Source organism: Gorilla gorilla, chromosome 1 (assembly GCF_029281585.2).
Source record: "Gorilla gorilla gorilla isolate KB3781 chromosome 1, NHGRI_mGorGor1-v2.1_pri, whole genome shotgun sequence".
Taxonomy (NCBI): domain Eukaryota; kingdom Metazoa; phylum Chordata; class Mammalia; order Primates; family Hominidae; genus Gorilla; species Gorilla gorilla.
Genome location: NC_073224.2, coordinates 45,482,072 through 45,497,237, shown reverse-complemented (window position 1 = coordinate 45,497,237; position 15,166 = coordinate 45,482,072). Strand labels below are relative to the sequence as shown.

Genomic DNA, 15,166 nt, shown 5'->3' with positions numbered 1-15,166 from the left:
CTATGTATGCTGCTCTTCTGTCTACCTGCTCACCGATATTGGAAGAGCTGTTAGTTCCCACAACCTGGATACCAGTTTCTGTCAGATGGGGCCCTTAATTACAATGCTAATAATTTTTTGGAAACTTATTTATTTATTTATTGAGACAGGGTCTTGCTCTGTTGCCCAGGCTGGAGTGCAGTAATGTGGTCATGGCTCACTGCAGCCTTGAACTCCTGGGCTCAAGCGATCCTCCCACCTCAGCCTCTTGAGTAGTTGGGACTACAGGTGCACACGATCACATCCAGCTAATTTTTTGTGTTTTTAGTGGAGACAAGGTCTTGCTATGTTTCCCAGGCTGGTCTCAAACTCCAGGGCTCAAGCCATCCGCCCTCCTTGGCCTCCCAAAGTGCTGGGATTATAGGTAAGAGCCACTGCACCCAGCCTGTAGCTGTTACTTTTTATGGGGAAAAATTTAAAAAAAGTTTAATATCTCTTTGAGAAGGGACATTTAATGAAGATATTTTAATTCAGACTTTCTGTAAGGCAAGAATGAGATGTAGGGAAATTATGTTTAAATATTTAGCATGATATGCCATTAAGACTTGGGACTTAATGGAAAACTTTCTTTGTTGCATTTCGTGTTCTATTAAGTAGGATTTAAATGATCTTATTGTCATGACCATTGTGCAGAATAATCAGTTCCATGTTAAAGGATTGAAGTTTAGGATATTCACTTTATATAACATTAGATTTTATGAATTAAGTAAAGGCTTCTGACCAACTTAAATAGGATTTTTATTTTATTACCATTGAGTGGGTTGGCTATTTTGTGTTTGTATTTTTATTTTACAGGGTTAAAACTTAAATATGTATCTTAATATTGAAGTTTTAAAAAGATATATCAAAGTTTCTTTCTTTTTTTTTTTTTTTTTTTTTTTTTTTGAGATGGAGTTTCGCTCTTGTTGCCCAGGCTGGAGTGCAATGGTGTGATCTCGGCTCACCGCAACGTCCGCCTCCCGGGTTCAAGTGATTATCCTGCCTCAGCCTCTTGAGTAGCTGGGATTACAGGCATGCACCACCACACCCGGCTAATTGTTGTATTTTTAATAGAGATGAGGTTTCTCCATGTTGGTCAGGCTGGTCTCGAACTCCCGACCTCGGGTGATCCACCCACCTCAGCCTCTCAAAGTGCTTGGATTACAGACTTGAGCCACAGGGCCTGGCCAGTTTATTTTCATTGAATATAAATTTTACATAATGAACCTTAATTTGGCATTTTCCTAAATTCTCAGCTCATGCTTTTGTGTCCTCTTTTATTAAAGATATGACAAAATACAAAAGGCTTTCGAATACTTTGGTAGTGTTTCTTCTTTCAGTTCTCTTTTCTTCTTAATTTTCCTTATAACATACATAGAATTTTAAGATAAATTTATATTTTATAGCAATGTATGATTTTTTAACTAAAATTTGTTGATCAGTAATGATATATGATGCTTCTCTAAAAATAAAAATATTTAGTGATATTATATTATTGCCTGATAGATAACTTCTCTAGCTGGAGATTATAATAGTAGTTCTCTGACCCCTAGAAATGAATGTTCTTCATTCCAAGTATCTTATAACTTTATAAAGGATTACAGTTTAACCTCGGAATTATTTTAATATGTCAGTAATTTTGGAATTCTGGCTATTAATGGTAATTATCAGTACCACATAAAAGTCATTTATGAGCCGGGTGCAGTGGCTAACACCTGTCATCCCAGCACTTTGGGAGGCTGAGGCGGGTGGATCATCTGAGGTTGGGAGTTCGAGACTAGCCTGATCAACATGGAGAAACCTTGTCTCTACTAAAAATACAAAGTTAGCCAAGCATGGTGGCGTGTTCCTGTAATCCCAGCACTTTGGGAGGCTGAGGCAGGCGGATCACGAGGTCAGGAGTTCAAGACCAGCCTGGCCAACATGATGAAACCCTGTCTCTACTAAAAATAACAAAAGTTAGCTGGGTGTGGTTGTGCATGTCTGTAATCCCAGCTACTTCGGAGGCTGAGGCAGGAGAATCGCTTGAACCTGAGAGACAGAGGTTGCATTGAGCTGAGATCACGCCATTGCACTCCAGCCTGGGCAACGAGAGTGAAACTTCATCTCAAAAAAAAAAGTGGCAGCAATGCTTCATTTGTTGGCAGTTTTAATGAATTAAATGCAACTAAGAATTAGGTAGACCAGAAAAATATCACTGAATGATTAAAATAATAGAATCTACAGGCATGTAACTTGGCTCTGGCGTAGCTGTCTCAGGCCTTCATGCTATTGATTCTTAATTTATATGAAGTTTTGATAGGGCTTGATTTTTCTGACTTTCTAGGCTATAAAATATTAGAAATAAATTAGAGGCTAGGTGTGGTGGCATGCAGCTGTGATCCCAACTACTTGGGAGGCTGAGGCAGTAGGATTGCTCAAGGCCAGTAGTTCAAGACCAGCCTAGGCAGCATAGCAAGACTTCACATATTTAAAAAGAAAGAAAGAAATTAGAAAATGTTACTATTATTCCAGGTTAGAAGTAGACTTTCAGATTATATTAAGAAGAAGTTGCGTTAACTTTTTTATCTTGACTTTTTTTTTTTTTTTTTGAGACGGAGCCTGGCTCTGTTACCCAGGCTGGAGTACAGCTGTGTGACCTTGGCTCACTGGCAACCTCCGCCTCCTGGGTTCAAGCAATTCTGCGTCAGCCTCCCGAGTAGCTGGATTACAGGCGCGCGCCACCACACCTGGCTAATTTTTGTATTTTTAGTAGAGACGGGATTTCACTATGTAGGCCAGGCTAGTCTTGAACTCGTGACCTCAGGTGATCCACCTGCCTTAGCCTCCCAAAGTGCTGGGATTACAGGCGTGAGCCACCACACCCAGCCTTTTATCTTTTTATCTTGACTTTTCTTCTAATGTAGATCACAAACTTTTATATAAGATGTAATAAATGAACTTAATTTAAAAGTGAATAGCTGGCAGACCCTTAGCAAGAAATAAAATTAAATAAAAAGCAGACATAAGTGTTTAAAAATTACAGCAATCTTGGTCCATTTAGACATGGGGCAAAAAAAAAAAAAAAGTACCTGAGGCATTCTCTCTCGTTTAAGTCTTGAATTTTTAATGATGATCTCTAAGTAATGTATGGAAGTTTAAATCAGATTTATTACCTTCTGTCAAGTAGAGAGATGTAATTACTGAAGAAAGTCTTTTTTAGTTTAAAAGAGATAAACCGGCATTTGCAAAATTTCCTTAGTTTTTATAAGCAAGATATTTACTATATGTAATGTAAATCTGTTTTCCTATATTTTCTTTACTTGTCCTCCTCTGCAGGTACTGTACTAAAACAGAAATAAAGCTTACTTTTTTTTTTTTTTTTGAGACGGAGTCTCGCTCTTTCACCCAGGCTGGAGTGCAGTGGCGCATCTCAGCTCACTGCAAGCTCCGCCTCCCGGGTTCACGCCATTCTCTTGCCTCAGCCTCCCCGGTAGCTGGGACTACAGGTGCCCGCCACCAGCCTGGCTAATTTTGTTTTTGTATTTTTAGTAGAGACGGGGTTTCACCATGTTAGCCAGGATGGTCTCGATCTCCTGACCTTGTGATCCTCCTGCCTCGGCCTCCCAAAGTACTGGGATTACAGGCATGAGCCACTGTGCCTGGGCAGCTTACTTTGTTTCTACTTATTTTCAGTGTAAATAAAATCCATCATATTCAAAGTAATTATCTTTTTCCCCCAGGTGCTACAAAGTACACAGATAAAGACAATGGAGGGATGCTTGTATGGTCTCCATATCACAGTATCCCAGATGCCAAATGTAAGTTTTCTGAAGTTGAATGTTAATGTCAGCAGGAGTTTATCAGCCAATTCAAAATATGACTTACATTTGTTTTTGGGTCTTATAGATTCTCATAAGAAAACAGTTTTGTCTTTGTTTTATTTTTTATTTTTTAATTTTTTTTTTTTTAATGGAGGTTGTTATATTAGAATGTTTTTCCTTTTGGAAGATAGTGGGTTGATCATTCCAATTTGTGTCAGGCCCATGAAGAATGAAAAAACCTAGGATCTGATGGCATTGCTGCTTAAATCCTCAAGCAGGGGAGGGAGTTACTATGTAGACATCTGCCCAGGCTTTTCCTCAGTATATGGAGCGGTAAAGACATGCCTTCAAACTTCAAAGAGCCCACTATCATTACCATTTTAAAGAGGAAAGGGGAAAGAACTGACTTCAGCAGCCATCAGGTCATCTTTGTGCTCTCCATTTCTGGACGGAGACCTTCTGGATCATTGACCATGCACTTCTTGAATCATGGTGTGGCTTTAGACTTCAATGTGATGTAGCGGACCTGATCCTTTGCGGCACATCAGATATAGGAAACGTGCAGGTAACAACACTAAGATACCCACCCCTCCATTCAGTTATCATTTAGTTTATTAAATAACATCAACAACAACGACACTGAACAGTTAATTCTAGCAGCTGTAAGATAAACTTGTTTTAGAATATTTACTAACATCTTAAAGGTGTCTGATTTATTTAGTCCCATGAAAATTAATGATATCCTATCATGAATAGTAAGTTGAATCATACTTATTGATGCAATAGAGCTAAAAATTGAAAACTGAGTATGTTTCTGCTTACCTGATAAATCTTTCTATTTAAGAGCTATAAAACACCAGCTAAAGGTCTAGCTGGCAATCTAGAAATTGTGTGCCCTTGAAGCATTCCTAACAGAAAACATGAAATTATTCATCTGGCCTGAGACTGTTTAATGAGAACCTGAAAGAGACTATTGGTTTCCCAGGTTCAATCCTCATTACAGACAAAGGTTTTCATTCACAAACTGAGCATCAGGGTATCATTGAATTTTGCTGGCTTAGTTCTGTTTTACACAATGGTTCATTTCTTAGCAAAGTGGAAAACAAAATTCAGCCAGAGTGTCCTGGCAGTGTAGTGTTCATGTGGAATATTTAAATGAAGGTCTAGTGCAATGGTTTTCAACCCTGGGTGTGCATTGGAATCACTTGGGGAATTTTTTTTTTTAAGTACTTATGTCTAGTCTCTTTCTCAGACCAATTAAGTTAGGGGCTTCAAGGGTGGATCCTGGATGTCTCACTTTTTAAAAGCTCCCACACTGATTGTAATGCATAGCCAGGTTTGGAAACCACAGGTCAATTGGTATTGTTCAGCATATATTTAGACCTGTCATGTATTTAAGTGCTTTGGGCTGTAAACAAAATATAATATTTGGGTTTTCTACACAAAAAGCTTACCCTTTGGGGGGAGATTTGATAGCATACATTTAACAATTTTATTCTAATAGCATTATTATAAGAGCGTATTCATATATGAAGACTATACTGACTAATAATCACAGCAAATACTTAAAAAATTCTTAAAATGGACCAGGTGCTGTTCTGGGCATTTTCCATTTATTAACTCATTTAATCATAGGAGGAAGGTACTGTTTTTAACAACTATTTAGAGTGAGGAAACTAAGGTACAGAAAGGTCAAAAGTTACTTGGCCAAAGTCAAAAAAATAGCAATAAGCCGATAATCAAACCCAGGTAGACTAGCTGTTCCAGAATCAGGATTCTTAACCACTGCTTCTCAAAAATATTTCCAAAAAGTTAATTTATATATACATACACATATATAAATTAATTAGAATCAAGGCAGAGTGATTGATTATATGGAGTTCACATAAAACTGAGTTCTGGTGAATGTGTCAGACTTCTCAGCAATGAGGCCTTGAAATAATAGCCAGTTTATCATCATTGAAACTGCTTATCTAAATAATTCTGTTGGCTTAATTACATATGGAAGATAAATGAAAGTGGAATACTCAAACATGCTTTGTGTAACAAGCAGGAAGAGCTGAAGAAAATTTAGAGTACTGAAGCATACATAAATGTGTCATTATTATGTATAGCTGGCAAAACTATAAACTATCCTTTATACATCAATCAAAAATGGAATGGTAAAGGCTTTGGATCAACTGGAAATATGTGAAAGTGTCTTAAACAGCTAAGTCTCCAAATAAAGACTATTAAAAAAGGAATTATCTTAATATTTTATAAAACAATTAGATCTATTGGCTACCCATAGATTGGTCTTTTTCTGCATACAAAAATATAGTAGTGTCATTGAATTTAGTAAGTATAATGTGTAGTCATAGAGATAAGTTATACTAAATAAAATTTTAAACCAGGTGAGCATCTGATCTTGCTATGATAAGTCTCTTTTTGTAACATTTCATGGGAGGTGCCTTTGGCTTTTTTTTTTACCCTGGAATATAAATTGTTTTAATTTGCTATGTTAAGAACAAAAGTAGACCTAGGTAAATGAAGTAAATGAGAATAATTAATTATATAACATTATTTCATTGCAGTGGATGAATACATTGCAATTGCAAAGGAAAAGCATGGCTACAATGTGGAACAGGTATGTAGAGAAACACTTCAGTAATAAGGCTTGTCCCAATATTTACCAAATCTAGATTATCTCATGATAGTTTCTGTCCTAACAACGTGCATAAGCTTGACCAGCTATTTTATAGATACCACAAAAGTCCTAGCAAAGAGTGACCTTTCAATATTAAGGAGTTTGCTTTTATAAACATTATTCATCTCAAGGGCTTAAATGATTTCTTTCAATATATCTATTTCTTATTCTACTTTGAGTTCTGAAAGTTTCTGGAAGCCTTCAGTATTCCTCTGGCAAATGCTTACCAAAATGAAAAGTTAAGGTTTTGGTGTAATTTGGAGTAAGTGTACACAGATAGAACTTTAAAACAAATCTTTTCTTTATAAAAAATTTTAATGATACAGGTAATTCTCTTTTGACTTTTTGTTCTACAGGATCTAAAAGTTAAACTTTACGTTTAAAGGAATATTTAAGACTTTTAAATTTTGAATGAAATCACAAAAGGCTTTTTTTGTTAGGTAACTTTAAAAGGATATATCTATATATAATATATGTCTGTATGTAGAGTTAAGTCTCTTCAAATAAAAATTGTAACAAAATCAAGAAATTATCTCAATATTTTACACTATAATTAGATCTATTGGCTACCCACAGATTGGTCTTTCTCTGCATACAAAATAGAGTAATGTCATTGAATTTAGTAAGTATAACATACATAGTTATGGAGATAAGTTATATTAAATAGACTATAATGTATTTATATGATGTTTATTATGTAATACACTCTATTATATATAATATAATATACTATATATAGAGAGACAAATATATGGTACATTACCCTTAGTAATGAGGGAATGGAGATTACGGAATAATGAAATGAAAGAGATCTTAAATCTCGTTTCAACTAAGTATTATTTCAACCTTTATTAGAATTAATACTAAAATAGGTAGATTTGTTTTAAGATAAGTAAGAAAGGTAAATTATCTGTAACCTGGGTTATCAAGAGCTAACTTTATAGTCCAGTTACATGGTAAAGGAATGTTTTTGTGAAATTGAGATGTTTATTTTATATCTATCTAAAGGTAGTTAACTTTTTTGTGGATTTTGAAGCCTTTGATTGCCTATTTTGTTTTTAAGCCTTGTCTTTCTGTTTAATGTTTGAGAAAGTTAATCCTTTAAAATAGGACTATACCTTAATATGTTTGTTTTCCTGTGTATTTTAAAGGACTGTTATCAGAGTACAGAAATTAACAAACTCACTATTTATAAAGTTCCTATATCTCTTGGAAAATAAAAGTTTGTGCCCTAAATGATGCTTAATACCTTATAATAAAGAGAAAGGCCTACTAAAAATAGAGGGGGAAGTTATGGAATTTTTGGAAATTGTCCATTTCAGTCTTTGTTATGATTTGGTAATCAAGTCATTGAAGTTATTTATATGCCTCCTAATAATTCTATTTATATGTTCTGATAATAAGTAAGTGTGGTTTAAAAAATTGTTAAAGTTGCAGTGGAGGTACTTTTACTTCTTGGACATGGTTAGCCTGTGATACACTTGTAAAAGATTAAAACTTAAATATCTCTCTACTAAACCCCAACTGAGCATTTCTGGCTTTGTGGCATCTGATCATTTCATTCAAGTATGGATTTATTGGAAATTTTCCTTTTAGCAAATTTTTTCCTACATATTGACAAATTTTAAAATGTGGGTTAAACTCTTGGTGTGAACCTACAAATCTGCTTTGTAGTCACTCTCCTCAGCTCACTGTTTTTCCTAGATTCTGCAGCAAATATGGTATGTAAGAACATTCACTGTTCTGAGGCCCTGATTTAAAAGAAATAAATAAATGAGGTCTGCTACCTGGGCGCCCCTGATTTAAAGTCCCAAACTGTGAGTCTATCTTCAGTTGAAGTCATAGGCTTAAGATTTTAATCTAATTTGTGTTTAACTTTCTTAAGTGTGATGGAACATAAGTCCATTAAAACCAAAGGGGAATGATTTCTCTTCAAAGGCACTTGGCATGTTGTTCTGGCATAAACATAACATTGAGAAGTCCCTTGCTGATCTCCCTAATTTCACTCCCTTTCCGGATGAGTGGACAGTGGAAGATAAAGTCCTATTTGAACAAGCGTTTAGTTTTCATGGAAAGAGCTTTCACAGGATTCAGCAAATGGTATGGTAATTTTAATCTTACTGTGGTTCATATGTGAATGATATCTTAAGCTACTATTAAACACTTCCTAATTATTAAATACAAAAACATTCTTCAATTTAATTTTAAAAACTATTTGTAAATAGGTATATTTATATACAATCCTATTTTCTGCAACCACTCTTACATGACAGTTATGTGCTATTGCATTATAGTAAATTAGCTTTTATTTTGACTTAAATAACATGTAATAATATACATGTAATAAGAGTTATTTCGTATGTTTATTGTTCCAGGAAAAAAAATAATTTCAACTTTATTTTTAAATGTTTCACTCTTTGACACGAGGATTTTTTCCAATTTATATATTTTTGGATATGGAAGCCCCTTTTAAAAAATCCCATATTAGGCCGGGCGCGGTGGCTCACGCCTGTAATCCAGCACTTTGGGAGGCCGAGGCGGGCAGATCACGAGGTCAGGAGATCGAGACCATCCTGGCTAACACAGTGAAACCCCGTCTCTACTAAAAATACAAAAAATTAGCCGGGTGTGGTGGCATGCGCCTGTAGCCCCAGCTACTTGGGAGGCTGAGGCAGAAGAATAGCTTGAACCCGGGAGGCAGAGGTTGCAGTGAACCGAGATTGCACCACTGCATTCCAGCCTGGGCAACAGCGTGAGACTCTGTCTCAAAAAAAAAACAAAAAAAACAAAAAAATATATTATTTCAATATTGTCCAGATGGTGCTGCTTTTTTTCTTTCTTTCTTTTTTTTTTAATGGAGAGAAACTGCTCTGTATTTCTAGTTCCTACATTTTTAGTATTGTGTCAAAATAATGTAAATCCGAGAAGTTCCTGCATTAAACGATTTTAACCTGAGTAGATGAAAATTAGATAATATTTGCAAATATATCTAGGTGTCTTCCATAATGGAAGAGAACATTTTTGGTGGGGAAGTTGCATCCTTGTTTGTCACTCTGACAGATCAGTGCATGATCATTAGTCATTTTAATACTCAGAGACTTCATTTGATGGCCAAAGCCTGTTTGCATTATTTACCATTTTAAGACCTGGATTTAAAACAAAGTTATTCAGAAAAATTTGTTAAGAATTGAATAGCTTTTCTTTGAAACATCTTGCTAATTGAAAGAAGCAAGACACAAAAGGTCACATATTGTATGATTCCCTTTATGTAAAATGTCCAGAATAGGCAAATCCATAGAGACAGAAAGTAGATTAGTGGTTGCCAGGGACTGGTGGAGGGGGAGAATAGGGAATGATTGCTAATGGGTACCGGATTTCTTTTTGAGATTATGAAAATGTTCTGGAATTAGATAGAGGTGGTGATTGTACAAGTTAGTGAATTCACCAAAACCACTAATATGTACACTTAAAATAGGGAATTTTATTTTATGTGAATTACATATATTGAATACTAACATGGCTGCACTGGGAACTTCTGGGGACATTCTCACCAAATTAGTTTGTGACCTCTTCCCCTCCTCTCCCAGAACAAATAGGAATATTCATTCAGAAATGTCAGTGAAATTGATATGGGATACTGACTGTAGTAGTACTTTTTAGCTCTATAATTCATAAAGGTACCCATGAAATATTTTTTGATTATGCCTTTACTAAATAGTAAAGAATATCATCAAAATTATTCATTTTGTTTATGAATTAAACTTGCTGATATTAACATGATTTTTTTTAAGCTTCCAGATAAGACAATTGCAAGCCTTGTAAAATATTACTATTCTTGGAAAAAAACTCGCTCTAGGACAAGTTTGATGGATCGCCAGGCTCGTAAACTAGCTAATAGACATAATCAGGGTGACAGGTAGGTTGGTTACCTTCATATAGTTACATTGTTAGGGACACTGCATTGTATTGCTTACATTTCCTAAGGCAGAAAAGTTATCACAACACATTGTAAATATTCCTTATTCTTACATTTATGTTTCTACTCTGACAAGAAGAGCCAAGTGGTTAGAAGTTTTAATATTAAGAGCTCTTTCACCTCTTTTAATTTTAATCACAAATGCTTCCTTTTATTATTGATATATTTAATACACATATTTAGAATATATTAAAGAATATGTTCTATGAAAAAGGTCTTTTTATAATTACCTGAGTAACTGAAACCCTTATTATTGAGGCTAAATCTTTTGATAGTATAAAATCATTTTGTTTCATTTTTGTCTGTTTTTATTCTCCAATGAAATTTAAGTATTATGTCAATTTGTATGTGTTCCCATTTCCCAAATGATATTTCTTTTTAAATCCCTTTCCCACTGGGTCTCTGTTTTTGAGCTAGAAGTGTTTGCTAAAAGAATTCTGTATACCCAATGAGATAAGTGTTTCTGAACACTACAGAAATCTGAATTAAAAGCTCATCTTCCCAAGTACAACTCTTATTCTGTTAAATAATATTTAGTAAAATTATTTAGATATATATATTACAGTTTGATAAGAGCACTAGAATACAATAAAAAGAAGGGAATTGGTTGGGCACAGTGGCTCACGCCTGTAATCCCAGCACTTTGGGAGGCTGAGGCGGGCAGATCACTTGAAGTCAGGTTTAAGACCAGCCTGGCCAACATGGTGAAACCCCGTCTCTACTAAAAATATAAAAATTAGCCAGGCGTGGTGCTGGGCGCCTGTAATCCCAGCTACTTGGGAGACTGAGGTGAGAGAATCGCTTGAACCCAGGAGGCAGAGGTTGCAGTGAGCCAAGATCATGCCATTGCACTCCAGCCTGGGCAATAAGAGTGAAACGCTGTCTAAAAAAAAAAAGCAGGGGGAATTAAGTGTACTAATTTTTGTTTCTTCTCAGTGATGATGATGTAGAAGAAACACATCCAATGGATGGGAATGATAGTGATTATGATCCCAAAAAAGAAGCCAAAAAAGAGGTAATGATGATCAGTAGAAGTACTTGTGATTGTTCTACAAATCTGCTGAGAAATAATGAACAGTACTTCATATTAAGAAAAACTTTTTAATGTAATGTTTTATGAGATAGTAAATTTCAGTGTTAATTAGCAATACAGTCACATCTAGAACCCCAGTTAACCAAGTTATTGAAAGTTGAAAATACCATTGAAACTGGAAAAAGATCTGAGTTTGTTTAAACTTAGCATTTACTAGTTATGTGACCTCATTCAATTTAGTCACTCTCATTCTTCTGAAGAAACCCAATGCCATGGGCCATTCATCACCTTAAGCTCTTTCATCAATGTTATTTAAAAAATTCTCTTCTACTGTAATTTTGTGTTTTACTGATTTTCTTTCTACTGCTAAATATTCTCAAATTCCTTAATTCCTTCATTTTCTCCCCCAAGTCTGCCTTACCTTTGTTTCCCAGAGCCGTGGTCCCAATGATCAACTATTCGAATCTCCTTCTTTCCCATTTCCCCATTCCTTTAACTCCCCACTTCCCTTATCCTTCTGCTATACCATCCCTAACCCTGTAAACTCATGGTGCTGGATTCGTTGCTATTCACGGTCTAAGAGATGCAGCAGGAGAAAATGATACAATTATGTAAATTGTTGCTACTATGAAAAACAGTTTCCAGTCTCACTGTAGTCCTTAAGTGCCTCAGTTTTTAATCTCTAAGTTCCAGGTTTTTTTCTTAGTAAAATGAAAATAATAGGATTGTTTTGAGAATCAAAGAGGTAATATGTGTAAAAGCACTTTTTATAGTACCCAGGACATAGAAATCTTGGATACAAGTTGCTGTTGTTTTATCTGGGCAGCTGTTTTGAACATTCTTCCCTTCCTACACATTGCCTAATACCCCTCCACCCCTAAAAACACTTGGCAGAAAACTTCATCCATGTCACAGAGAAAATGTCAGACAGAAGCTCCCTTAAATTCCAGCCCTTCCTCTAACCTCTGTGCTACCATACTGGCCTTTCCACTGTGGTATATTAGTACTTAGAACATATTACAGTTACTGTATTTTGCCCACTAAGCTGCTAACTCTTTGAAGTCAGGGACTGAGTTATTCATTTGTATCCCCTAACACTTTGCACAGTACCTGGTATATGGCAAATATTCAATAAATGTTGATTCAATAAATCGTTGTTGAATGAACAGTCTTGGGCCTTAATATCCGTCTCTCACAGTAAGAAGGATCTTTTTTCTTTTCCTATACAATTTCACTGCTTATGTGATCCTATCCATCCCTTCCTTATCTACTCTGAGACTTTCTCCACCAGTTATCCTTTGTCTTTCGCATATTTTCAACCTTTCAGTGCAGCCAAAAAGTATGTTCAAGTCTTCCATTTAAAAGCGTTTCTCTGGCCGGGTGCAGTGGCTCACGCCTGTAATCCTGGCACTTCGGGAGGCCGAGGCAGGCAGATCACCTGAGGTCAGGAGTTCAAGACCAGCCTGACCAACATGGAGAAACCCCGTCTCTACTAAAAATACAAAATTAGCCGGGGCGTGGTGGCACATGCCTGTAATCCCAGCTACTCGGGAGGTCGAGGCAGGAGAATTGCTTGAACCCAGGAGGCGGAGGTTGCAGTGAGCTGAGATTGCGACATTGCACTCCAGCCTGGGTAACAAGAGCGAAACTCCATCTCAAAAAAAAAAAAAAAAAAAGCATATGTCTTAACCACTCTAGAAAACAAATCATCCTTCTTAGCACTACGTCACTTTTGAGTTTGCTTTAGTCAGGCAGCTTCTGTCCCACCACTTCACTGAAACTGCTGACAGGTTACCAGTAATTTCCTAAATGCCACATCCAGTGATCAGTTGTATTCTGCTTGTGCTTTCTGTATCAAATTACTGACCGCTCCCTTCCTGAAAAGCTGTCTTTGACTTTCGTAATGCCGTTCTGATTCCCATCTACCTTTTTAACCATTGTGTCTCAATTTTAGTGGCATCTTTTTCTTACTCTATTCCTTTTATCATTATTCTTTTTTATTCTGTCTCTCAAAAAACTGTGAGATTTGATCTCTCTGTTCTTCTCTGTGTGATTGCCTTCTTCTTAGGTTCTCGTCTCCTCTGAATTATCCTAACAGTTTTCTCTCCGATTATCTCCGTGCCTCCCTTTCCAGATTCTCCACACCACCCTTTCCAGTCCATTGACTGCCCTGTTGCCAAAGCAATCCTTTGTAAAGTTGCTGATTCACTGCTTGCAATCCTTACATGGTGTCGTCTGTAGGATAAAACACAAACTCTCCAGTTAGGCATTCCTTACCCTTCCCCATTTATTTCAGATTACTAACAGTGTTTTAGATATGTCTTTTAGTTCCCTGGCTTTTGTCCTGTGATTATGTTGGTCCCTTTTTTTCTGGAATTCCTTTCTTCCCAAATCTGCCTAGGAAATTTCCTCACAACTCTACAAGATGTAGCTTCTCTATGAAATCTTGTGCCTTATCTTGAATTGACAACCTCCTTATTTCTCCTTAAATCTGTTGCAGTACTAATTCTACTGAGTGGTACTTGTTTACTCATAGTTTCCCCTCCCTGCCTTCCTGTCCCTGCGTGGTGAGCTCTTTAAGAGCAAGAATATATTTTAACTATTTTCCACTCCCAGGGACTGATGCATAGTAAGCATTTAGTAAAATTTTAATGAATGAGAATACATGCTATATGCTCTTAATTGTGATATAAACCTGAAAACTTAAGAATTTGCTACCTAGAAAATATATGTATGTATATATGTATGTGTATATGTGTATGTATATATATGGAATATATAGTTTTGCCCAACTATGCAAGATGATGCATACTCATTTGGTCTTTTGTTTGCTTATGATCTCATCTTACCAGAAAATAATATGAGGGGAGTATAAGTTAAAAAGTTTTAAGAGGATACTGCAGAGGTGTGGTCCAAGACTAGCACTATGTGTCAGCAGCTTCATTCATTTCTCTGCTCATTCCAAACAATAAGGATACCAGGCAGGGAAAGAAACTACATTATTGCTTTTAATATAGATCTTTGTAGCTGCTTCTGCATGTTGTTAACATATTACATAGAAAGTTTTAATTTTAACTTTTAAAAGTTGTGAACTATTTAAAGAAAAATAATAGATACCAGTGTATCTACCACTGAGCCGAAGAAATAGAAGTCCTGTTTGTGTTTCCTCAAGTGGATATTCTTGTTTTTTTTTTTTTTTTTTGAGAGGGAGTCTCACTCTGTCCCCCAGGCTGGAGTGCAGTGGTGCGATCTCAGCTCACTGCAACCTCCACCTGGGCTCAAGCAATTCTCCTGCCTCAGCCTCCCGAGTAGCTGGGACTACAGGCATGCGTCACCATGCCTGGCTAATTTTTGTATTTTTAGTAGAAATGGGGTTTCGCCATGTTGGCTAGGCTGGTCTAGAACTCCTGACCTCAGGTGATCCGCCTGCCTCAGCTTCCCAGAGTGCTGGGATTACAGGCGTGAGCCACCGTGCCCGGCCTCAATTGCATAGTCTCACCTTCTCTCTAGAGGGAACCACTATAATGAAATTTCTAAATTATTCACTTCATTCTTTATAGTTTTATCACGTCTATATAATCACATATGATGATATGATTATCATTTAGTTTCATTTATTTCATACTTTACTTAATTGGAATCATATTGTA

At 36.2% G+C, this 15,166-nt stretch overlaps 1 protein-coding gene across 5 annotated transcripts in view; it reads left to right on the top strand.

Annotated features, from left to right (window-relative positions):
• The window catches only part of RCOR3 (REST corepressor 3), a 57,312-nt gene that overhangs the window by 8,122 nt on the left and 34,024 nt on the right, over nucleotides 1–15,166 (top strand). For 3 of the 5 annotated variants that reach the window (XM_031015454.3, XM_031015460.3, XM_031015458.3), the window contains exons 3-7: nucleotides 3,741–3,818; nucleotides 6,395–6,447; nucleotides 8,446–8,607; nucleotides 10,299–10,423; nucleotides 11,420–11,498. In XM_031015454.3, coding sequence (XP_030871314.2) covers nucleotides 3,741–3,818; nucleotides 6,395–6,447; nucleotides 8,446–8,607; nucleotides 10,299–10,423; nucleotides 11,420–11,498 — 497 coding nt within the window. Of the gene's footprint in view, nucleotides 1–307; nucleotides 404–3,740; nucleotides 3,819–4,039; nucleotides 4,387–6,394; nucleotides 6,448–8,445; nucleotides 8,608–10,298; nucleotides 10,424–11,419; nucleotides 11,499–15,166 lie in introns of all 5 variants that reach the window. The other 2 variants (XM_055370750.2, XM_055370748.2) reach the window with 2 other exon arrangements.